The 26316-nt window shown below is 45.8% G+C and overlaps 1 protein-coding gene across 3 annotated transcripts in view; it reads right to left on the bottom strand.

Annotated features, from left to right (window-relative positions):
* Positions 1–25186, bottom strand: part of MYB (MYB proto-oncogene, transcription factor) — a 102952-nt gene extending 77766 nt beyond the window's left edge. For all 3 annotated transcript variants that reach the window (XM_053288345.1, XM_053288363.1, XM_053288372.1), the window contains exon 1: positions 25033–25186. In XM_053288345.1, coding sequence (XP_053144320.1) covers positions 25033–25133 — 101 coding nt within the window. In that variant the 5' untranslated portion in view covers positions 25134–25186. The remainder of the gene's footprint in view (positions 1–25032) is intronic.
* Between the last annotated feature and the right edge of the window lie 1130 nt (positions 25187–26316).

Genomic DNA, 26316 nt, shown 5'->3' with positions numbered 1-26316 from the left:
GGAAGAAAATGGCACATGTAGCTGGCCTTTTGCTGAGTGTGCTCAGCAGCTTCCATTACCAAAGCAACACTCTGAAACAGTTTTGAAACAGAGTGAAAGCACCGCTGGATTCAAGTCATAGCCCATGACCCAGAGAAAGTTAATTGTGCCTGAATCCAGTCAAAATTAATAGGGCTTTAGCACTTAACTATCTGCTAGTCCCATCAATTTTAACAGAATCTAGGCACAGCTAACTTTCCTTGAGTTGTTATTATTTATGTGCATAGTGCCCTCAGCAGAGGCGTTTCTAGGGAAAATATCACCTAGGGCAAGCAGTGAAATTGCACCCCTGTTGAAACAGGAATGATGGGACTTGTAGTAAACAATATCTGGAAATCCCTGTTAAAAGAAACACTGTACTATCTAGACATGGTTGTTGATCAAAACCTGAAAACATGAGCCATCTTTGTAAAAGACTTAGAACAACAGTCAGGAGTTATGTGAGGATTCCAAGTGTCATTTTCTCTGTCTCATCTCATGCTTTTTTAAAAACATGACTTTGTCCTAGAGGATCATCTGCCCAAATAGCCACTAGCAAAATAGGGGAAGAAGAATGTGGCGGGGGGAGGGAGGGGGAGAATCTATAAAGCAGTGAATGATTCCTGCCAGCCTTTGTCTTGTGATGATTGTTGGCTCATGATGAGGTATATGTGCATTTACCACACTAGTGCTTACTTTGACACCAGGAGGGAGGAGGATACATTAGTTTGCCACACTAGACAGAGGCATTTGCAACAGGAGCAGACAGCCAAGTTCTGCCAGGTTCAAAACCAGCCCCTGCCTGACTAAGAAATCATTGTAATTTGTCCCTTCCTGTCACAAGCAGTGTGCTGTTCTATTATCTATATACTAGTATTTTTCAGCCCGTTATAATAACGGGCGCTAGGTTTTTTGTTTTTCTGCTGCCCTCCCCGGTCTGTGGTTCTCCTCCTCCCGGTGTTCGGGCCCCCCGCCGTCATTTCCCCTCCCCCCGCCGCCAGCCTCCATGCCGCGGCCGGTCTCCCCGGCCGGGCAAGGGCCCCAAAGTCTCCCACCCGTCCGGCTTCGGCGGCGCCGCCAGGCCTCAGTGGCGGCTACGCCACCACCTCGGCCGGCTTTCCCCGCTGCTAGTAGGGGAGAGTTCCGCCACTCGCCTTCCTTTCCCGCCCACCTGGCGGGCTCCCTCCTCCATCTTTCCCTCCCATGTTTTCCCTCTGACCCAGTCACCGGCCGGGCGGTCTCCGGACGGGACACTGGCAGCCTCCGCGGCTGGGCTGGGCCCTTTGCGGTCACCTCTGTGCCGCCGCCGGCCTGCGCCGGCCTCCATGCCGCCGCCGGCCTCCGTTCCGTCCCCATCACCGGTCTCCGTCTCCCCAGCCCAGTCTCCGTCTCCTCTGGCCGAGGCAGCGGCTCTGCCGCCGCCTCAGCTAATTTCCCCCGCCACCTCTTCCCTGGCTTCCTCCCAGCGGCCGCTTCTGGCCGCCCAACATGGCTGCCTGGTGCTGGCGGTCGTGTCTCCCTCGGTCTGTTCTGAGCATGCGCTCCACGCATGCCAAGAACGGCCGAGGGAGGCACGGACACACGCCTGGGTGTCCACGGACGGACACCAAGGCTTTTATTATAGAGGATATATATTTCTCCTGGGTGTGCCCAGGAGAAATGCGTCCCGGCAGCCCAGCTGATTGGCTGGGCTGCGGGGGCGCCTGATTGGTCCTGGCGCACTCAGGAGAATGGCGGCGGCCATGGCCGGGGAGCCAGGCGGGCCCGGCCGCGGAGTCGAGGCGGCGGGCCTGGCTGGGCCCGGCGGCGGTGGCACTCCTGGGCCCGGCCACGGCGATGGGCCCGGCGGCGGCAGCAGCACTCTCTGGCTCGGCGGCTGCAGCACCCTCGGGTCCGGCGGCAGCGGCGGCGGCACCCTCGGGCCCAGCGGCGGCGGCGGCGGCACCCTCGGGCCCGGCGGCCATGGAGGTAAGGCGGTGGGCCCGGCCGCGGAGGTAAGGCGGCGGGCCCGGCCGCAGCGCAGGCGGCAGTGGGCCCGGCCGCACTAGAGGCACAGATGCTCTGTGCCCGGGCCCACTAGTTATTATTATTGCTTGTTTACACAGTCAGACAGGTGTTATTGACTGGTTTGTTTTATCCAGACATCGAGTCCTTCCCAAGGACCTGGGATGGCTGAATTTTATTGTCAGTTGTTATAGATATTGTCGCAGAATATAGGCTGTTCCCAGTAAAGCTGCTTTTTGTAATTGGCTGATGGTGATTTCTGTGGCCCCGATGGTGTTGAGGTGCTCTTCAAGGTCTTTTGGAAGTGCACCCAGGGCGCCAATGACCACTGGGATTATTTTGGTCTTTTTCTGCCACAGTCTTTCAATTTCAATTTGTAGATCTTTGTATTTGGTGATTTTTTCTATTTCTTTTTCTTCTATTCTGCTATCCCCTGGTATTGCTATGTCGATTATTTTCACTTGTTTTTCTTTCTTCTTGACTACAGTTATATCTGGTGTATTGTGTGGCAGATGTTTGTCTGTCTGTAGTTGGAAGTCCCATAATATTTTTACATCTTCATTTTCTACCACTTTTTCAATTTGATGGTCCCACCAATGTTTGACTACAGGTAGCTTGTATTTTTTGCAGATGTTCCAGTGTATCATCCCTTCTACCTTGTCATGCCTTTGTTTGTAGTCAGTCTGTGTAAACATTTTACAAAAGCTGATTAGGTGGTCCACTGTTTCATCTGCTTCTTTACAAAGGCGGCACTTGCTGTTTGTTGTTGACTTTTCGACTTTTGCTCTTATTGCATTTGTTCTTAGTGCCTGTTCTTGTGCAGCCAGTATTAAACCCTCTGTTTCTTTCTTCAAGTTGCCATTCTTAAGCCATTGCCAGGTCTTGCTGATGTCTGATTTTCCACTTATATTGTGCAAATATTGACCATGCAGGGCTTATTTCTCCATTTTTCTGCTTGGTTCTTGACTTGTTCTTTCTTGTAGGCCTGCTTTCTTTCATCATCATCGTCATCATCATCATCATCATCATTATTATTATTATAACTTTTATACTGCCCTTCCAAAAAGGCTCAGGGTGGTTTACATTAAAACACCATTAAAATCAGTTAATAACTAAAACAAAAATTATAAAGCATAAAACAATGATTAACAATTAAAAACATCATAAAACAACAATTAAATAATCAAAACAATTTAAAAACAAGTTTTAAAAAGCTGAGAAAGCCTGGTTGAAGAGATGTGTTTTCAGGTATTTTCTGAAAATTGCCAGAGATGGGGAGGATCGTATCTCAGCAGGGAGCACATTCCACAATCTCAGGGCAGCAGCCGAGAAGGCCCGTCTCTGTATTGCCACCAAACGAGTTGGTGGCAACTGGAGACGGACCTCCTCAAGTGACCTCAACAGCCGGTGGGGCTCATAGCGAAGAAGACGCTCTCTTAAATACCCAGGGCCTAAGCCGTTTAGGGCTTCATAAGTTATAACTAGCACTTTGTATTTTGCCTGGAAACTTATTGGCAGCCCGTGTAACTCCATCAACAAAGGAGTAATGTGGTCTCTCCGAGATGACCCAGAGACCAACCTGGCTGCCGCATTCTGAACCAACTGAAGTTTCTGGACTACGTACAAAGGCAGCCCCATGTAGAGCGCATTATAGATGTCCAGTCTGGAGGTTACCAACAAATGTACCACTGTTTTGAGGTCATTAATCTCAAGAAATGGCCGCAGCTGGTGTATCAGCCGGAGCTGATAGAAAGCACCCCTGGCTGCTGCCTCAACCTGAGAAACCAAGGAGAGATGTTGATCCAGAAGTACTCCCAGACTGCGGACCAGTTCCTTTGGGGGAAGTGTGACCCCGTCTAGAAAAGGCAGATCAAAATTGTCTCTAGAGTTCCGACCCCGCACAATAAGTATCTCCGTCTTATCTGGATTCAGCTTCAGTTTATTCTCCCTCATCCAGCCCATTACTGCTTCCAGGCAGGCATTTAGGGAGGATATGCCAATTCCTGAAGAAGCTGAAATGGAGAAGTAGATCTGGGTGTCATCAGCATACTGGTAACACCCAGCTCCAAATCCCCTGATGATCTCTCCCAGCGGTTTCATGTAGATGTTAAAAAGCATTGGAGAGAGTATGGAGCCTTGAGGAAAACCATACTTAAGCTCAGATTTTGAAGAGCAACAATCTCCAATTGACATCATCTGGAACATGTCAGAGGGGTAGGAGCGGAACCACTGTAAAACAGTGCCTCCCACCCCCAACACCCTCAGACGTTCCAGAAGGATACTATGGTTGATAGTATCAATAGCCACCGAGAGATCCAAGAGGACCAACAGAGTCACACTTCCTCTGTCAATTGCCAATTGGAGATCATCCATCAGGCCGACCAAGGCAGTCTCCACCCCATAGCCTGCCCGAAAACCAGATGGAATGGGTCTAGATAATCAGTTTCCTCCAAGACCGCCTGGAGCTGAGAGGCCACCACCCTCTCAATTACCTTGCCCAGCCATGGGAGATTGGAAACTGGCCTATAATTGCTCAACTCTGAGGGATCTAACGCAGGCTTCTTTAGAAGAGGTCTAATAATTGCCTCCTTAAGACAAGGAGGCATCCTGCCCTCCCTCAGAGAAGCATTTATGATTTCTACCAGGCCACCTACAACAGCCTCCGTGCTAGATAGAACAAGCCATGTTGGACAAGGATCAAGAGGACAGGTGGTAGGCCTCACCGCTCCAAGCAGCTTGTCCACATCATCAGGAGTCACAAACTGAAATCGATCCAGTTGAATTGTATAAGAGGAGTTGTCGGACACCTCCAGTTCAGACATCAAATTAATTGTGGCGTCTCCATCTAAGTCGGCCCGAATCTGAGAGATTATGTCTGCGAAAAATTCATTAAACACACCACAGTGGGTAACTGATGCTTCCAAATTCTGGTTCAAGGGGGAGGGAGTAGATACTAGTCCCCTGACAACCCTGAACAACTCCGCCGGACGTGAACTTGCAGAGGCAATATGGGCAGAAAAGAACCGCTTCTTTGCCGCACGTATCGCCTGAGCATAGACCTTATAATGTGCTCCATGTCTTAATCTGTCGGATTCGAGTCGAGTTTTTCTCCACTTGCGCTCCAGTCGCCTACCTTGCCGCTTCAGCCCCCGTAGATCTTCCGTATACCAAGGGGCCAATTTTGATGCAGGTCGGAGGGGACGCTTAGGAGCAATCGTGTCTACTGCCCTGGTGAGCAAGTTGTTCCAGTTCTCAACCAGGGCATCAACAGGATCACCAGCAGAGCCAACATTAGATCCCTCCAAGGCTTCTTGGAATCCTACCGGATCCAGTAACCTCTTCGGGCAGACCATTCTAATAGGCCCCTCGCCCCTGCGAAAGTGGAAAGCAGTTGTAAGTCCAACCTTAATCACATGGTGGTCCGCACATGACAACGGGGAGATCGTAGGAGTCCCCACCCACGGAATACCACCCTGATCAAATAAAAGGCCAAATCAAGCGTGTGACCTGCAATATGCGTCGATCCAGAGACCGCTTGGGATAGGCCCATAGACATCATGGCCGCTATGAACTCCTGAGCTCAGTAAGGGATTCCGTTGGGCAGCGGGGCGATCGGTACACCAACAGAAGTCCCAGTCTATCCCTGGTCCCCAAACTCAAGTACACACATTTGATATGGTCCGATACCATAACAGGTACCCTGGTAAGGGAGATGTTATCCTTATAGACCACAGCCACTCCACCTCCCTGCCCACGTCCCCTCACCTGCTCCTTTACAGAATATCCTGGCGGGAGAAGCTGGGACCAAACTGGACCACTAGCCTCCCCCAACCAAGTCTCAGTAATACACATCAGGTCGGCCCCTTCATCCATGATCAAATCATGGATGAGTTCTGATTTATTTTGGACCAACCTGGCATTGCAGAGGAGCAAAGTAAGGTTATGTGGGATGTTGGCAGTGCTTCCCAAGGTCAAAGAGCTGGCAGGATAGCCAGAAAGGGGGACAACTATTAGATTTCTTACTACCCTTCCCCTGAAACAGCCTGCTGACCTGCCAGCGTTTCTTCTTCTATTCCCCACCACCACCGGAATAGCTGACCTACCTTCAATGAAGGCACTCCCTGGCTATTGAGAGTTATTGACTGTAAGTCTCAGAATATCCCAGTCATGGATGGAAAATTCAGGGTCAATTTACAAGAGACACATTTTCTACATGGGAGTTTCTTCTGTGCAGGTGTTGTGCAGAAACCCATGTGTAGTGATCAATACATATGTATCTATTCCTCCAGGGGCATAGCAAGGTTGGAATGGGCCCAGAGACGAGATTTTAAAATGGGCCCCCAGCCCCTCAAAGTCCAGGGCCTCCACGCACCCCAGGCCCCCAAGAATTTAAGTCTGATATTTCAAAATAAGTATGCTGCCTGGAAATACATTTCACTGAATACACACATGCACACTTCACAATATATAGTGATATACATTGAATAGTATATATTTGTGCTGCTTTTAATGCCTAGAACACACTAGAAACACTAATTATTAAAATGGCCCCCTCGCTGCAGATTAGCAAAGGAGACTTTCAACCATGCAGGGTGAGCCTATGTATGTTTTCTCAGACTTCTGAACAAATTCAGTAAAGTTTGATTCCAGGAGGTTTTTCACACGGGGCTTTTAAAGTCCTTTAACACACATCTCCTCTGGAATGGAGGTGCTGCATTCACATGTTGGCCAGATTTACCCTGAAGTCCCTGCGAGTTATTGGGGAGCAGTTCACACATAAGAAAAGTAAAATAAAATAAAACAAAAGCACAACACATGCTTCACAGTTCTCACTCAGACCTTCTGGGTTGCAAAACAGCTTGAACATAAGTGCATTTATGAATGAATGAATGAATAAATAAATAAATATAATATTGTTCCAAAAGTTTTTGTAATTTTCTTCCATGAAACAAGCCACTTATAGGGCTTTTAAGATAGTTTTTGTTTTTAAAGCCAGCAAAGTTTCCACTCTGTTTTAAATTAAATATTCAGACTTCTCAGTCTGAGCAGGCCTGCTCAACTTCGGCCCTCCAGCTGTTTTTGGACTACAACTCCCATAATTCCCAGTCACCAGCGTTCCCTCTAAGGCATGCACACACTCACACATTTGTTTATGTCCCCTCAGTTAATTTTAGATCCCACTCAGGTTGAATCAAGAAGGCCCCACTCTGAATGCATGTGCATACACACTGCCTTGATACTGCCGCCCAGAACAAAATGTGGACAAGCTGCTTGGGGCGGTGCAGCCTACCACTTGTTCTCTGGATCCTTGCCCAACTTGGCTGCTTCTATCGAGCAGGGAGATTGTTGGGGATGGTTTAGTTAATATCATTAACTCATCGCTGAGGGAGGGTAGGATGCCTCCTTGTTTGAAGGAGGCAATGATTAATCACTTCTTAAGAAGCCTTCCCCTAGATCCCTCAGTGATAGATAGTTATAGGCCGGTCTCCAATCTCCCATGGTTGGGCAAGGTGATTGAGAGAGTGGTGGCTAACCAGCTCCAGGAGGTTTTGGAGGAAAACGATTATCTAGACCCATTTCAAACTGGCTTTAGAGCGGGCTATGGGGTTGAGTCTGCCTTGGTCGGCCTGATGGATGACCTTTACTGGGGAATCAACAGAGGGAGTGTAACTCTGTTGGTTCTTTTGGATCTCTCGGCGGCATTCGATACCATCGATCATGGTATCCTTCTGGATTGCCTGGGGCAATTGGGGATAGGAGGCACTGCTTTGCAGTGGTTCCGCTCCTAAGGCAGATTCCAGATGGTGGAGCTTGGTGACAGTTCCTCTTTAAAATGGGAGCTATTATATGGAGTCCCTCAGGGCTCCATTCTGTCCCCAATGCTTTTTAACATTTACATGAAACTGCTGGGTGAGGTCATCAGGCGATTTGGTGCAGGGTGTTATCAGTATGCTGATGAAACCCAAATCTATTTCTCCTCCTCCTCCTCCTCCTCCTCCTCCTCATCATCATCATCATCATCATCATCATGAAATGGCATTCATTCCCTAAATGCTTGCCTATAGGCAGTAATGGGCTGGATGAGGGATAACAAATTGAATCCAAGCAAGATGGAGGTGCTCATTGTGGGGGGTTGGAATTTAAGGGATGAGTTAGAGCTTCCTGTGCTGGATGGGGCTACACTCCCCCAGAAGGAACAAGTACGCAGCTTGGGAGTGCTCTTGGATCCAGGCCTCACCATGGTATCTCAGCTGGAGGCTATGGCCAGGAGTGCTTTCTATCAGCTTCGGCTGATTCAACAGCTGCATCCATTCCTTGAAGAGGATAATCTCAAAACAGTGGTGCATCAGCTGGTAACCTCCAGGTTTGACTATTGCAATAAGCTCTATGCTGCCTTTGTACATAGTTCGGAAACTTCAGTTAGTTCAAAATGTGGCAGCCAGATTTGCCTCTGGGGCAACCCAGAGAGACAATATTATGCCTCTTTTAAAACAGTTGCACTGGTTGCTGATATGTTTCTGGACAAAATACAAAGTGCTGGTTATTACTTTTAAAGCCCTGAACGGCTTAGGTCCGGTTTACCTTAGAGAGCGCCTTCTTCTACATGATCCACACCACACGTTAAGGTCATCTGGAGAGGTCTGTCTCCAGTTACCACCGGTATGTCTGGTGGTAACTCAGAACCGGGCCTTTTCTGTAGCTGCTCCTGGTCTATGGAATGCACTCTTGGCATATATCTGCAGTTTAGGCTTGCTATCGGCCTTTAAGAGAGCCCTAAAAACTTATTTGTTTGGCCTGGCCTTCCAAGGCTTGTAAAGTGTTGTTTTTTTAAAAAAGTATTTTAATTGGTTTTAAATGGTTTTAATTGTTTCTCAATTGTTTTTATATTGTTTGTAGCACTGTGTGTTTGTATGTCTTTTTAAAAGTTGTTGTACACCACCCAGAGCATCTGGATGGGGCGGTTTATAAATGTAATGAATGAATGAATGAATGAATGAATTCCACACAGAGATGAAAAAAATTAGAACATTGCCAGCCACAGTGGCCAATAGCCAGGGATTATGGGAGTTGTAGGCCAACATTTGCAGGAGGGCTGAAGCTGATCATTGTCCTGGTTTGGACCAGAGAGATTCTCAACGTTGTGTCCCCAGATGTTATTGGACTAACTCCCATAATTCCCAACCAAAGGCCACTGGGGCTGGGGATTATGGGAGTTAAAGTCCAATAACACCTGGGAACCCAACGTTGAAAATCCCTGGTTTGGACAATGCTCTGAACTGGATTCTTAAATGTGTAGAGGAGGAGTGTGGGCATGAGGGAGTGTGGACATGCATATTGCCCCTCCTCAGTGTTACAGTGTGCCATTGCTGAACTGCAAGTTGGTGTCATGGCCCAGCCTGTTGCAGCCCCCATTTTCAGTAGCGACTCTGAGTCAGCCTTGGGTCATGACACTGTGCCAAAAGCTTTTAGGAGGCAGGACCTGCACTGGACCCAGCCCTGGGTCATGACACTGGACTGGAGCCTGGGCTGGGGAGACCCAGGGTTGGGGTCCCCTGAGGAGGTTGCCTTGGATCTCTGGGGCAGCATCCCTGGAACTCAAGCCTACTACAGAGGCAGTCTTTTGCACACCATCACGCTTCCCAATGTTTGCACACTAGAACTGACCACAACAGCAACAGGAGGTAGAACAGAGGAAGACTGCAAGTCTGTTTGAGTCTTGGTCCTTACACCAAACGCATAATCGCATTCACTTGTTTATTATGCCTCTTCTGTTTTGCTGTAGTGGGAGTTGATCTGGAAGTCAGATAGTACCACCAAGCAAGCATAATCTTGCTTTCAATAGCTGTCTGCTCATCTGTTTAAGCCTTTGCAACTCTACTTGAGTGGCTGCTTCTCATGTGTTAGAGAAATCATTTATTGCCAGTCTTTGAAATCCTGGTCTGCAAAGGATGGTCTATTCTGTATTGAAGTTCTTTTGGAATTCCCCAAGCAAAAATAAAAATAAAAATGGGGATATATATCTTTAAATTCATATATATGAATTAACAGTGCCTGGAGAACAGACTATTATGACTATTATATGTTAAACATTTTTTTCTACCTTCTGTAGAGATTAATACCAACCCATCTCCCAGTTTCAATAGAGAACAAGAGAAATGAAGGTCTTGTCCTACCCCACCCCCACTTTTTTGGCACGCTAAGCTGGCAGAATTCTTAGGTTCCCAGGATTCTTTATTCTCTGTACCATCAGATTTTCTGTCTTCTCTGCACTTTCTAGTACCCTGGGGGCCATCCTGTGTTCTATTTACAATTTCCTTTCAGTGTTTAAAGGATTATATGATCCTTTTCTAGCTCATATATTAAGTGGTTTTATTTTGCTTGGAAGAATCTAATTCTGAAATATATTATATATTGGCCACTTTTGTATTGTATTATATGGTATGGTGTGGTGTGGTATTCCTGCTTTTCAATCAAAAATTGTGAGCTGCCCCCAAAGCAGCTCACAACAATTTATACACCAGTTAAAATGCAATTTAAAATGCTGCTGGAAGAAGGGGGTCCTCATTAGGTTCATCTGGCTACAGGGCCAATGGAAGAGTGTCTGGCTGCAGCTTTTCTTCCCAATAATGACCTCAGCAGTGTCAGCTGCTATTGCCAGGAGGGGGGTTCCATCCTGGGTGCAGCATTTGGGTTGACAAGAGTCCCAGATCATGGTCTAAGAAAACATGATACAGTCACTTTTTGCACAATACATTCACTTGATACTTTGCTGTATCAAGACTTTGCTGTAGCAAGACTTGGTGTGGTCAGTGCCTGGATGGGAAACCCATGTAAGTCACCTTTGGGGATAGGGCCATAGCTCAGTGGGAGCACATCTGCTTTGCACGCAGAAGCTCCCAGGTTCATTCCCCGGCAGCTCCAGGTAGAGCTGGGAGACTCCTGCTTGAAACCTTGGAAAAGACACTGACAGTCAGTGTAGACAGTACTGAGTGAGCTAGATGGACCAATGGTCTGACTCAGTATAAGGCAGCTTCCTATGTTCCTAGAACAATCTGTTAAGTGTATTGTATCTGTGACACCAGGTGTATACTGGATGTATAGTTTCTCCTTTCAGTGATCAAGAAAGCCACTTTGTTCTCAACTGTGACAAATGCTGTCATACCCATAACCATACATGAGCTCCAAGTGGGCCCACTTTAAGGAAACCTAGGTCAGAACCATGGTCAGTAGACTGATAGTGAAGTATGAAAGAGAGCGGAAGAGAAATAATGGAATAAATGCTTCAAGGAGGCTCTTAAAGAAGGAAGAAAATCACAAGGTAACTGACAGGAGGGGAAAATATACTACCCAGTGTATTACTAGGAATCAAGTTGCATAATATATGTATCAGGAGCAACAGACTTAAGAAACAGTCCCTCAGGTAGGCATGCTCAGATTTCCATTTGTTTGCTTTTCCACAGAACCAGGGAAGAGTGACTCTGAATATTTACTATCTTCATATTGGAAAAGTTAAGCACACTTAGTTTTAAACAATACAATTTCATTCTGTTTTCCAAAGCAAGAGCATATTATATAGACATTCTAAAGAGAAAGGTAACAGAAGTTGGACCATCCATATATTTTCCCCAACTTTGTTTTCCTCAGAAAGTTCATATAACTCTCTCAAGAACTTTTTGATCTGGATGAGCGTTGCTCAACACCTTTTCCTTGTAACAGATGTCATGCTGGCATGTGGCTGCATAATGTTCAGGGCTCTTTTTTGTTAAACATCACACAATCAACACACCAATTTATGTCAAGGAATTCCTAAAGGAGAAAGTGATACCTCATTCTGTAGATACTGAAAAAGTAAAACCTGTAAGACAGACTTTAACCTAAGTAGGGCAGTGAAAGGGGAGAGATGGCAGTTTTGAAGGTAACAGGCTAAGGAGTTAACACTTCCCCCCTCTAGTTCCTACTTCTAAGTGTATGTATATGGAATTAATTTCTTATGTTACCTCCATCCTGCAATGGAATATCAGTGCCTTCAGAGACAGAATGAAAACCTGAATGATGGAATGATCAAAAGCCACTATTTTAAAGGTTATAGCCATCTACTGATTAAAGAGTTACCAACTTTGTATAGTAGACAGAAGCAATGATGCAGAGAACTATCTCTGGAATTGATTACTAAATTTTGAGAGGGAAATTTGGAGGAGCACCTCACATATATTTTCAGGAAAGAGGAAAAACACTTTTGCAGGGAAGAAAAATATGTTTTGTGGGAGCTGAGTAAAATGCAGGGGGACTCCTCAAATGTGTAGGGAAGTATCTGCACCCCTGAAATTTCATTGATGGCTGATTGGCTGCACCATCTTTGTGCATAGTTCATTACAAAATGTGAGGAAACAGGTCCCTGCTCTGAAATGCTTATCAGCTAAAATTAGACATAAGAAGTCGCACCTACAGTGGTGCTCACGGAAGGACTTTTTGCAGTTGTGGTGCTTCACAAAGTTGTACTACTGCTAGCGGAAAAGGAACCACTTAAATGGTGGCCCATCTGACACAGATGACGATTTCAGTTTATTTAATGTCTATCAAGGGACATGCTATGTAATCTGGCAGGCTTTTGCTTGGCACAAATGTCTAATCGTTTGGACCTGTGCATTCTGAATGGAGCAGTCAGTTGTGATCGCCCTGGAAAGTATACATACTGGTCTGGATCAAAAATGTCCACTATAGATTATTTCCTCACCTCACATAACTTAGTTTATCATATTGAGTGAATGGAGATGAAGCCAAGGACCGATAGCGATCTTCTTCTTCTGGTCTTGGATCTTTAGCTCCCTAGTGCCTAGGGAGTGTATTCTGCCCAGTGACAGAGGGTGAGGTTCAACTCACCAGATTAGGTGGAATGAGCAGTGGGGTAAAGTTATTTCTGGATTGTTAAACTCAGTAGACCTTCAGTTAATCCATGTTGACATGTTGCAGATGGGAGCAAGCAATTCTGTCATCTCTATATATAATTTTCATAAACATATCCATTGATAATCCCATGTGTGGCAGCTCTTGCGAGAGTTCGTGAGCAATCTGGGAATTAGCAACAGGAACGGGTGGCTGGCCAGCAGAGGAGATGCAGTGCCAGGCTGGCCAAGGAGGTGGCTGCCCTGGGCCAGCTGCCAGGCCAAGAAGAAGTGGTTGTTGTCGGGCTGGCCGGCCGAGGAGAAGTGGCCGTAGCTCGGCAGGCCGAGGAGAAGCAGCCGCCGCCCGGCGGGCCATGGGAAAACTAGGGGCGCAGATGTTCTGGGCCAAATCAGCTTGTTGCTATCTATAATCTACTTAAACAGGAGTGCCTTACTTCCAGGGAAAATGGATATACTCCATGCCAGAGTTTTACTGAGATGTAGTTTGACCAAGAGTTTACTGATGCCAGAAAGGCCCTTACAGTGAGTTTTAGAGCACATAGGTATGACCCATGGTCTGTAACCACCCAACAACTTATGGATTTTAAAAAGCAATACAAAAACTTGGTTAGTATTATAAAGTGGGATGCTTTAAAGGAGGGGTGGGGAGAAGGTTAATATACTCAGTTAGGGTATGTCAGCCAAGGAATCTGCTCTATTTTGGAGGATTATAGAATTCTATAATAAGATTCCCAGGCAAGCCATGTCCTTGTAGAAGCCTGAGAATATAGAACTCTTTTTGAAAGCTAGGTTGATTGATTAATGTTATATAGTATTGTAATGTAAATTGTAAATTTATTTTAATAAAGAGATAAAATTAAGTAATAATATTTTTTTAAAGCCAGGTTGATAATACAGACTTTACAGTAGGCTGCTTACCAGAGTGGCCAGCAGTATCTGTGGCAGAAATTAAAAATCTGATAAACCTTTTGAAATCTGGTAAAGCTGTGGGCTGTGATCTTATATCCACGGAACTAATTAAAGCCAACACTGATGGGTTTGCACCTATTTTGGTCTCCTTATCCACTTGGCTGTTTCTATCAAGCAGGGAGATTGTTGGAGGTGGCCTAGTTAATATCAAAAATGCATCTCTGAGGGAGGTTAGGGTGCCTCCTTGTTTGAAGGAGGCCATGGTTAGACCACTTCTTAAGAAGCCTTCCCTGAACCCCTTAGCGATGGATGGTTATAGGCCAGTCTCCAATTTCCTTGGTTGGGCAAGGTGATTGAGACTTATTGGGCAAGGTGATTAAGACTTATCTGTTTGGCCTGGCCTTCCAGAGTTTTTAAACTGTTTTTAAGCTGTATATGTTTGCCCTGGTTTTCCAGGGTTTTAAAACTGCTTTAAATGTTTTAATTGTTAATTGTTTTTATATTGTTTATATAGTTTTTTATTTTAACTTTTAATTGATTTAAATTGTTTTTATTTTAATGTAAATCGCCCTGTGCCATTTTTGGAAGGGTGGTATAGAAATCAGATAGATAGATAGATTATTCAGTATGTACTGAAGGATTGGGATTTAGCTATAAATCAAGTGCAAGACACTTATGTGAGAAATTACAAGAGTGGTTGGACAATGACAATATTTTAGTGGAGAAGCAAGTGGGATTTAGGGTTGGAAGATCTACTTATATCAAGTGCTGGTGTTATATCATTTGGTAGAAAAGTATATTAGTAAATCCAAATCACTCTTTGTGGCCTTTGTGGTTTTCAGATGCACTTTTGATTCAATCTCCAGAGTGATACTATGGGAAAAGCGAAGGGCAACTGTTATAGACAAAAGGCTACTCTGGTTAATATATAAGCTATATGAAAATACTAAGGGTGTGTGAGCTGGCTCGAGCCAACTCTGCTTGAAGATGCATGCTTGAACTGAACCGGCCCCATGCTGGTCCGAGTTTGAGTCCAGCCAAGCCTGGCTCGAAAATCCGCCTTGCAAGCCCTTGAGGGGCTTAACAGGTATACTTGTAAAAGTGAATCCATGCACAATATAGTAGAGAAGACCATTGTCTGATCAACTATCAGAAGACTAAGATCATGGTCTTCGCAAAAAGACCCAGGTCATATAACTGGAATATTAACGGCCATAAGTTCGAGCAAGTTAGATGCTTTAAATATCTGGGAGTTGTATTCCATAAATCAGATAAGCTCAAGGCTCATATGGAACATGTTGTATTGCCAGTGCACAGAAGCACGGCAGCCATTTTGAGCTTTTTTCGTTCCCAAGGTGGTGAGTGTCAGGAGCCTGTCCGTCTGGCATCCGAGTCAAGGTCTCTGTCAAGGCCGCTGGAAGTTCCTCGGAGTCCTCTCCAGTCTGTCCGTCTTACGTCTTCATGGAGGTCATGGGCAGGGTTGCAGGCAGCTTCTTGGAGTCCCTCCTGGTCTGAAAAGAAAACACAAGAGAACAATTTACTGGAAGTATCAGGTTCAAACTGCCTTCCCCCACAACCTGGTTTGCTCACCAGATATCCACGGGTCCAGAGCCCAACAAGGTGCAAGGCCTTCTCCACGGAAGGAAATAGTGACTGGGCACAGCAGTCCAGTCATAAGCAGAGAACAAGGGTTGGTCAGGAACAGCCAGAAACTCCAAAGCCAACACAAAGCTGGAATCCTTCAGAGTCAGAAGCTGGGGCTGCAGCAATGCTCCAGGAATGACATGTTGCTTCTAGCAACTTAGTCGTGGTCTGTTGACAGATTTATAGTGCTTGGCTAATTGCCCTCTTTCTTCAGCCAGCTGCTGTAAATTCAGCGATTATCTGCCTTGTTACAGAGACGCTCACTTCGTCTCAAAGGCTGCAGCTGCGCATCACGCTGTTGCCGACGCTTGGTACACCTTCGTTCTTCGGGGGTTATCGCTTGTACTTCTAGCAGCTCCGAGTCTGACTGCTGACCCCCAGCCTGTCTGCTTCTGACGGACCCTCGGGACCTGCAGCCTCAACTTGAGATGCCTCAGCTTCTTCCTGCAGCCCAACAAACGAACTCTCCTCCTCTTGCTCTGTTGGAGGGTTGGCAACTTCCTCCTCCTCTTCACTATCCGAGGGTAAGGGCATGACCGTGAGTTTGTTTCCGCAGCTATAAGACTATTTGGAGCTAAACCATTGGGCCAACTGTTATATGGGGCACAATGGCCCATAACCTATTATATAAGACTTGAAAGTATACAATCCAAATTTTAAAGTGATTTGCAGGTTTCCAGGTGTGTGTCATATGTAACACTGTAGTCAGAGCCAGGACTACAGAGAGTACAAGCAAGAGCTTGGGTAATAATTCTCAACTATTGGTTAATGGTCCAGTTCTGCCCAGTAGGTATAGCACCATTAACATTGGATGAGAAGTTCCAATTAAGATGGAAGCATGAACATAAGAATGAGGGATGTGCATGAAGTGTTTCATGCACATCCGGAACAGTGGAGAGCAGGCACTTTAAAAGGAGGAAGGCAGGTCTTACCTGCCCCTCCGCTGCAGCTCCGCTTCCTCCCCCGCCCCCCACTGCCACAGAACAGTGCTGTTTGTATGAAGCAGCCAGGCTGACCACTCAAGATGGCGTCCACACATGCTCAGACGCCAACTGCCAGAAAAAAGAAAGGAGCAACATCAAGTGTTTTCCCTCCTCCGCTGTTCTTGGATTCCCGCCTCCTTAAAATAACTATATGCCTTAAAACAACTTTTGTGTTGGGCTCCACTCCCAGACCAAACAAAAATATCTGGACTCCATCTTTGGCTCCATCCCCAGATCTGTTCTGGGCTCCCCCTCAGCCCCCACTGAGATTCAGAATTGTTTATTTCAAAACTCTTAAGACCAAATGCTCCAGAAGCTCACATGCAGGACTTGAAGTGATGACTATCCCCCAGTTCTTTGTACAGAGGTATTGTCCAAAAACTGGGTCTGGAACCAAGAACCTTTGGATCTACATATTGTTCTCCTTTGTGAGATACCTGAGGCCAGACACTTTAACAAAGTAAAAACACTTGGGTAATTTTGTACTGAGTAAATGGTCTCAGAACTCATAAAGGATCCAGTTTTGTCAAAACTACTATATTATTAACTAGACCTATATATATTTAGAGATGAGAGCTGTGCAGAATTGTTCATTTCAATCTATACAAGCAGAAAAGCATATGTTGAAAAACTTAAAGGTCAGTGTCTTTGAAAGCTACAGTTCATTTTGTCTAGTTCTGTCAATGTGAAGGGAATCTTTTATACTAAAAATCCTGGTCTCCTTTCATGGGGTCTATGATTCAAAAACCATTTTAAGATAGATGCAATATAAAATAAATGAATTTTAATCCCCCCCCCCGAAATGGTGTCTCCTAGCCTCTGTTTGCACATTATAGCCCCTATGGTGAATCACTTGGCTGAAGAACTAAGAGTTCCCAAGGTTAGGACATCCTTTCAAGTGTCAGGATGACTCTACCTGCCTAGGAAGCCCACTGATCTCCTCTCACTTGCAGGGCTATGATGTTTTGGGGTCAAGCTTTGGTTTTGTTTTTTTCTGGGTGCTATCCCTAGAACTTATTTATCTGCCTTCTCATTTTCCCTCATGCTCTGGGATTCATGCCTCCAGCTTTCCATTCTGCTGGCTCTAGAAGCTCCAAAACATATTGAGGCAATTTTCGTGATCGCCAAAAAGCGGGCTAAGGGAGCCTAGCCTGCTTTCTGGTGAGCGCGAGAAGTGGGCCTGGTGTCCTCAAAGCAGGTAATCTGTTTACGGAGCTCTCCCCTTAGATGAGGTTAGCGGAGCGAGCGCTCCACTAACCCCATCTATTTGATTGTGTATTGCCACAGCGTGGCTCCACACACACGAGGAGACTCCTATTGGGAGGCTGAAACAAGCCTCCTTGCCCTAGGGCATCCTGGAACTTCTGGGGGTCACATGGCCCCCGATCCCCGCAGCCCCTGCTGGTTCTGTGACGTAACTGGCAGTCATGTGGGTGGCTGATCCAGCCACCCAGGGCTTCCTGCCTGATTGTCTGCGGGGAGAGCGGGCTAAGCCCACTCTCCCTGCTAACCCGCTCTCGGCGAGTCTCACTGATCGTGAGACATGCCTCCCTGTCTCTGAATATAGAAGTTGCTAATAGCCATTAATAGACCTATCCTCTATGAATGTGTCTAGTCTCCTTTTAAAGCCATTGGCCATCACATGTCATATGGCAGTGAATTTCATAACTTAATTATGCACTGCATGAAGAAATGTTGCCTGGCACCCTGACTAATGAAGCATGAGTGCTTTTAGCTCCTGCAGGCATGCAACACTAGGACCCACATTACTCTCTGGGCCACCTAGCTTCTGTTCTACTGTGGAAGAGAGAAAGAGTTCAGAGCACTCCCTGTACTCCAGAATTGCTCTGTAAGATTAAAAATATCCCCAGTGACGTGCTAGAGGACCCAAGGAGTAGTGTATACTTTGAAGTTATTCACACAATCAAAAACCATGTTCCACTCAGGTTTGGGAGCTGTGTATGCTCCCAATTTTCAGTTGTATGGAAGCAAGGTAGGAGGAAAATCTGGATAGAAGTGACTGTGTGGAAGCAATGTAGGAGGAAACTTTCCCTGCTACCTTGCTTCCACACAATCACTTCTATCCAGGTTTTCCTCCTACCTTCCTTACACACAACCAAAAATTGGGAGCACACACAGCTCCCAAACCTTAATGGAACATGGTTTTTGATTGTGTGAATGACCTCTTTGTCAGGATGGCAGCCATAGAGGCTGTTCACATGGGCATACAAAACCGGGCTAAGGGAGCCCAGCCTGGTTTCTTCATGCTCGTATGAACCACCAGGATCGGGCCTGATCCTGGCAGCTACACGGCGGCAAACCTGCCTAAGTATCCTCCCAGTTAAACGAGGTTAAGGGAGCAAGTGCTCCCTTACCCTCATTTTTTGGATTGTGTGTCAGCCGTGGTGCTTGAAGCTGTTGCTGGCACACTCGGGGGTTGGGTGGGAGGGGATGCCAGTTATGTACCTCGCACTTGCATGGTGAATTATTTGGGTTCTGGGGGACAGGGTCACATGCAGTGGTGGTGCATCCTGGCACCCCAACCCCGGGAACTGCAGCAGGAGCCACTGCTTATCTGGGTGGGCGATCCATCTGGGTGGGCGACTTGAAGGAGATCCTCTGCGGGGAAGGTAAGTTAAACTCTCCTTCCCCACAGACCACTCTATATTCTTTGGTTTTCCCTGAATCTACCATCAATCAATTTCACTGGATGATCCTGGGATGATCAAGGAGAGAGAGAGAGACACAGAGAGAGAGAGAAACCCTCCCCACTCCATTCCTGATTTTATAAAACTCTATCATGCTTCTCCTAGTCACCTTTCCGCCCAAAATACAAATCGTCGAATGCTGTAGTTTTTCACTGAAGGAAAGGAAAAATACTCTTTTTATAACTTATACTTCCAGCTTCAATTCCTGTTGAGCTCTGTGGTTCAGCTCCTTGGTGAATGCTTTGAGCAACCCTGGCACAACCGTTATTTCATATAAGAAAAATGAGGGTTTATCAACTTGGTGCACTCCAGCTTACTATCTACAACATGACATACCAATATGCAAGCTGAGTGGGGCTGTGGGGGGGGGGGGGTGGAGGTGGGGGGGAAAGAAAGCCTCTTTCAATAGTATAGTAGAGTGGGTGTGGTAATTGTTAAAGAATATCAACAAAACTGTCACATTTAAGAGGCAGGTAATAAATCACAGGCTGAGGCTGGGAGGTAAAGAATCAGAAAGTAGTGGAAGCACTTTTCAGTGTTTGTCTAAACACAATACAGTTCAATCGTGTTAAGACCTGAACCAGTGGGAAACCGCAGTTTTGTGGTGTTAGAATTTTTATTATTACACAGCAACAAAAAGGAGATTTTTTAAAAAATAAAAAAGTGAAAGTGTTCCAAAATGCCCCAGCAAGTTTTTGAACAGGAAGCTAATTCTATGCCAAATTAGCCCTGATGTTCAGCCTTTACAGGTGTGCTTCTTCCCTTTCCTTAGTTCTGAGGTGGGAAATACCCTTTATATAAACGTAGCATTAGGACGATTAGCCATTTCCTTTGCTTATTGCCCAGAAACTGAGGGTGATTTCACAAAGTAGCAAGACAACATTAATTGGGTCAAATTCATTTGGGCTGCAACTTAGCATGTCTGAACAGTACCTAGACCACTAGACCCAGTTGGCAGAGTGGGTATTGCTTTCCACAGTGATAGGCCCATGTGGTCATTCAAAGCACCAATGACAACAACTGCTTTGTATGCTTTGAAAGAAACAAAACAAACAGCAATACCACATTTCTGATGAGTGATATTTCGCATTATTTCCCTCTGATCTTCATCTAGAAATACTATGGTCAAACATTTTTGTTTACACATTTCCTGTTTTTTAACATGATCAGTTCTCATTCCATCTTGTTGCACACCAACTTCAAACTCCCCATTCTTAGATTTAAAGCTCTCCAGTCATGGTACAAAAAACTGCATAAATACAAACCAATTGAATCAAACTCTGAAATGCAGTCAATGTATTTTTGATCCTGCACTCAGGACATTTTGATCCTTGTACATGTCCATAATGCATATGCACAGGTGCACCTAGGACATTTTGGAGCCTGGACCTCAAGGCCTTTGGACACCCCCCTGCTGCAAGTTAAGCATTGTTTTTTAACACATAGGTTCTTGAGGGCACAAACCACACCACCCAGGACAGACTAAAGTAGATTTGGGGGACCCCAGGAGGTGTAGAGGCCCTGGACTTGGGTCCCGAATTCCAGGGGTAAGAGCGCCTCTGTGCATATGTCCATGCCTTCATAACATACAACAGGAACTCTCACCATCTAAGGGCAAGTCAACAATGCCTCCCCTGCTATCATCCCTCAGACTCTTTGCATGTATCTTTTGATAAAGAATTTAGCTGTCCATCACAAAGCTGATATCATCTGTCTTGAGGAAACATATGGCAGCTGTCTTCCGTTCACGTAGTCCAAAGATAAGTGGATATATTACAGTTGCTGTCTACATGAAAACTCTGGCAGAATCTCTTATGGGAAATGTGATCCTGTATAGAATCTTTCCATTACTTGTCCTTATTGCATTGTTACAAGAGCTGGACAAACTAGGATTCCATATGTCTTTCACCCTTCCAGTGGTTTAATTAGAAGAACCCATGTTTTCAGCATCAATTCATCTATGGCATAGATGACCTAGGTTCTTTGCCATCATTATCCATATTTCATAGGCATAGGATTACCAAATATTTTGGTTCTCATCATCAGTAAATTCCTAAGAAATAATCTCTTGCATAAGACCTCAGCCAAAAAACCAACACTTTCCTCAGTTGGGTCAACTCCTTTTAACAAAACACATATCACTGCTGCACTGGTCTTTGGAACCTTTAACTTTTGCTATTGCATCTCTCGACCTTGCTCCCACTCCTAGATCTTTTGCCCATGCAATAACATGGCAGGCAACAAAGATTCCAAAGCAAAAGCAAACAGGCTCTAGAGCAGGGCTGCACAGCGCTGCTGGTGTTGGACTACAACTCCTTTCATTCCTGCCTATTGGCCACTGTGGTTAGGGATGATGGGAGCTGTTGTTCAACAACAGCTGGAGGGCCCAAGTTGTGCAGTCCGGCTCTAGATTCATCAGTTAGCTCAGGCCTGCAGCTAGACATTTTGTGGCGGCAAGCCTTAAGGATCTAGTGGAAGGGAACTGTATGTCAATGGCATCTATAAAACAATAATTACAGATAATTATTATGGGGTATATGTTATATGTCAGGGGTATTTGATGGATAAAATATGATAAGGGAATAAGATTTAATTTTAATAACAGTAAAGAAGCAATTTCCACAAAATAGTGGTTCTCTGCCACCCAACATGCCTTTGTATTCATTGCCCAAGCATGGGAAAGTGGGAGCAGGTTTACCTCTTACCTCAACAACTGAGTAGAGTATTCCCTCCATGCTTTTCCTTACATTTCCCAAGTAAAAAAGGCTAGAAACTTCATGGAGGGACCTGAAGAAGCCAAGTCTATGCAGCATTGCTGCATGCCAAAGTCAACTCAAGGAAGTCTACTCAAAATAATGTATAACCTTAAGAGGATGTGCATGTACCTAATTTTTAGCCCACTTTCCTTAAGGAAAGTAAGCTTATAGGATCGCACAAAGATCATTCTCTCTGTGTGTGTTTGTTACCCCCATCAACTTTGCAATGCCTGGACCAATATGAACCAAATTGGGTACAGTTGAAGGGACACATAGGGACACTTCAGTGACATAGTTTGTGATGATGTTACCCACCCCAAGTAAAGATAGCAGATGCGTAAACATTTCAGTTGCAAATGGGGTAATTTGTGGACCATCTAACTAATTTGAACCAAATTTGGTACAGTTGTAGTGAGTGACACATAGGAATGGCTCAAGGGCATAGTCTGTGATGATATCATCCATCCCAATTCAAGATGGTGGACATGTGAACATTTGAGGCACAAGAGGGCTAACTTGTGAACCGCCTAACCAATTTGAACCAAGTTTGCTACAGCTGTGACACACAGGGACACCTCAACGGTGTAGTTTATAATGATGTCATGCATCCCAATTCAAGATGGTGGACATGTGAACATTTGAGGCACAAGTGGGAACCTATTTGGGCTGAATTTGGTAGTTTTAGGGACACATGGGACAAACACCTCAAAGACATTGTTTGTGATGATGTCATCAGCCATAATTAAAGATGGACGCATGCATATTTGAAGCACAAGTGGGCTAACTTGTAAATTGCCTAAACAATTTGTACCAGATTTAGTGAAAATAAAGTAGGCAGATTAGTTCTTACCAGAACTACTTCTTTTTCCTGAGAAATCCTCTTTCAGAAGGTGATGTTGCAGACTGTCTGAACTACTCATGATATTCCCAAATTCAAAAAGCAGTTTGATAATGTAGTGTGAACACAGGCTGGTGCTATATGTACATTTTGACACACACACCCCATGCCTGTTTTAAACCCTAAAAAAAATAAAAATAAAAAAGAAATGGGGAGGGGAATTGACTAAACCTGAGAATTTCATGACTATGTATAAGCCAGCCCAATACTAGGGATGTGTATGGAACCGGTTAGGCTGGATCAGTTCGAATCCAGACCAGAATCGAATCAACCCGGCCTGGTTCAGATTCGGCTGGACCAGGTCCAGTTCAGGTCGACCATTGAACTGGGCTGAACCATTTCCCGGGCCAGTTTGGGTACACTTTTAAAGGGTACATCTTCCTTGAGGATTCCCCTTTACAAGTAAAGGGGATATTTCCTAATCCTCCCTAAAGGCCACTGGGGTGGTTGTGGTGAGAGAAAGGGGCCTTCGTCCTTTAGTGGAGGTGGTGGCAAAGGTGGCAAGATGGCGGCAGTGACATGGGGGGGGCTCCTACAAGCCCCCACTGGCCTCCTGAATGGCAGCCCAGACTGGGCCACAGCCAGCCTGGCTGGCATTCGAGAGACTGGCGAAGGGCTTAGAGGGGCCCCTGCTGACGGCCCCTGCCACCCCCGATGTGTCTGCAGGCATCTTGCCGCCTATGCCACTGCCTCTGCTAAAGGGCAAAGACCCCTGCTAACTGGGCAAAGAGGCACCTTTTGCCGTGGTGATTTTCTTTATTTAGCAGGGGGAGAGTAACTGGCCCTATCCACCCCCAGCACAGTACCTCCAGTGACTGTTGCTAGTGTCTATCTTTCTATCTTTCTTTTTAGAATGTGAGCTCTTTGGGGACAGGGATCCATCTTATTTATTTATTATTTCTCTTTGTAAACCACCCTGAGCCATGTTTGGAAGGGCGGTATAGAAATTGAATTAATAATAATAATAATAATAATAATAATAATAATAAAGGTACGGAGGCCCCTTTCTCTCGCTATCCCTCCTCCCCTGGCGGCCTTTCAGGAGTATTAGGGAATGCCCCCTTTATATGTAAAGGGGAATCCTCAAGGAATCCTACAAGTATACCTGAACCGGCTCACAAACTGGTTCTTAGAACCAAGGTTGGTCCAATTAGAACTTGGACTGGCTGAACTGGGCCGGTTCAATTTGAACCGTGGCTCAGATAGAGCTGGCTTGCACACCCCTACCCCCTACACAAAAAAACCCAACCCTATTGCATTTATTTAAATTGGGGGTTAATTATTATTTTTACTCATACTCATTTAAATCAATGATTAAACATGAAATGCCAACATGAACAACTAGAACACGCCTAGGGCAGAGAACAGAATTTTAATATGCTGCATTTTAATTTCCGTCAGTGTCTGACAACGATGAATGATGTAACAGGCATAAAGAGCATATTAATGTTACTTGGATATGATTAGTCAGTGGTGGCCAATTGACCTCAGTGAGAATGTGCAAAATGTTGATTCATATGTGGAAAATAAAAAGAAAAACCCTAGAACTATTTTGTTTCTATGCAGTATTCTCCCTATAGATACATATTCATGTCTGAAGGGATTGTATGCCCCTATTGTTATTTTCTGTGACATGCTTATTATATTAAAGGGGTGCAGGAGTGCCCTTCAGGTGAGCAGCAAAAGCGAAAAGAAAAGAAACAAGTTGTTATAGTTAGAACTAATCAGGATAAAATAGGGGATGAGACTGGGCCATAAATACTGTCCTGAGCTTCTTGGAGAAAAGGCAATATAAAAAATGTAATCCATGCAAGCAAACAATGCTGTTTCTGAAAAATAGAAGCTGTGATCTAACCGACTTGGGATGCATTATGAAAGGTGGCATTAAAATGGAACAATAAATGGATGGATGGATGGATGGATGGATGGATGGATGGATGAGTAAACATATGAATTGCCTGGCTAGTTCAGGCCAAGGCCTAAATAATCCAGTGTCCAAAAGTGGGGGTCCCTGAGACCATCTCAAGTAGCGCATGATGAGTATCACTGTCTCCTTTTGCTTGTCCTCAGATTATGATAATCAGAAATTTGCTAATTGAACTGTTTTTCCCCACCCGCATAACAAACTATCAATAACAATTATTTTATATACTGTATGCTAGGAGCTTCCTAAAATTATTTTTGATAGAATATAATGTTTAATGTAACCTGTTAGAAGCCCTGCAGCCTTGGGAGAGACCACCTGCTTCCCAGCAACCCCTCAGGGTGAGAGACTGGTGTGGGCTGTCTGTTGCTGCTGCCTTGAACATCTGCCTGCAGGAGAGGGAGAGGGGGAAGGCAAGTCCACCTGCTGGTCCCCTGCCTGACCTGTAGAACTGTGGCCTCTGGCAGTTGAACTGTGGCCTCTGGCTGCTCTGCAGGATCGGGGCCAGGAGTGAGTTAGCAGTTCCAGCCTGTCAGCTGACCAGAGGGGCTCTCTCTGGCCCTATATAAGAACGCTGCCTGTGGCAGCGGGCCTGCCACTGGCGGGGTCGCCACTGAAGGGGCTTCGGGGGAAAGCGAGGGCGAGGGCCAGGTCTCTTGGCCCAGGTATTTGTAAGTGGGAGGCATTTAATAAAGAGGCTTCTGTTTTAATTTGTCCTGGGTGACGAACTTTTATAATATGTCTGGGTTTATCTGGAGATGGGGAGACAGGGGGCGTGTCCTCTGACTGTGGGGCAGCCATTCTGGTGGTGCTGGGGAACAGAAGAAGTAACGTTGGCAGGTCAGCAGGTCGTTACAGGGGAAGGGAACACAGAAATTTACTAGCTATTTCCCCTTCCGGCTGTCCTGCCAGCTCTTTGACCTTGGGGAGCAGTGCCGACCACCCATGGAACCTTGCCTTGCTCCTCTGTAATGCTGCCAGGTTGGGGGAGGCTGGGGGCCCAGTGAGGTCCCAGCTTCTCCCTCCAGGGTACTCTGTTGAGGAGCGGGTGAGGGACCGGGGGTGAGGAGGTGGAGTGGCTGTGGTCTACAAGAATAATATCCCCCTTACCAGGATCCCTGTTAGTGTCAGACCATATCGAATGTGTGTACTTAAGTTTGGGGACCAGGGATAGACTGGGACTTCTGTTGGTGTACCAATTGCCCTGCTGCTCAACAGAGTCCCTAACTGAGCTGACGGACTTGGTCTCGGACTTGGTGTTGGAGTCGCTCAGGCTTGTGGTGCTGGGCAAATTCAATGTTCATTTTTCGGACCAATTTGTCCGGAGCGACTCAGGAGTTCATAGTGGCCACGACAACTATGGGCCTATCTCAAGTGGTCTTGGGACCGACGCATGTTGCAGGTCACACGCTTGATTTGGTCTTTCACTCTGATCAGGGTGGTGTTCTGTGGGTGGGGAATCCTGTGATTTCCCCTTTGTCATGGACGGACCACCAACTGGTTAAGGTTGGACTCACAGTCACACCCCACCTTCGCAGGGGCGAGGGACCTATTAGGATGGTCCGCTC

This window comes from Hemicordylus capensis, chromosome 1, assembly GCF_027244095.1.
Source record: "Hemicordylus capensis ecotype Gifberg chromosome 1, rHemCap1.1.pri, whole genome shotgun sequence".
In the NCBI taxonomy this organism is placed as follows: Eukaryota; Metazoa; Chordata; class Lepidosauria; order Squamata; family Cordylidae; genus Hemicordylus; species Hemicordylus capensis.
Note: the sequence above shows the minus strand (reverse complement) of the source record. Positions and strands in the feature narration are given on the sequence as shown.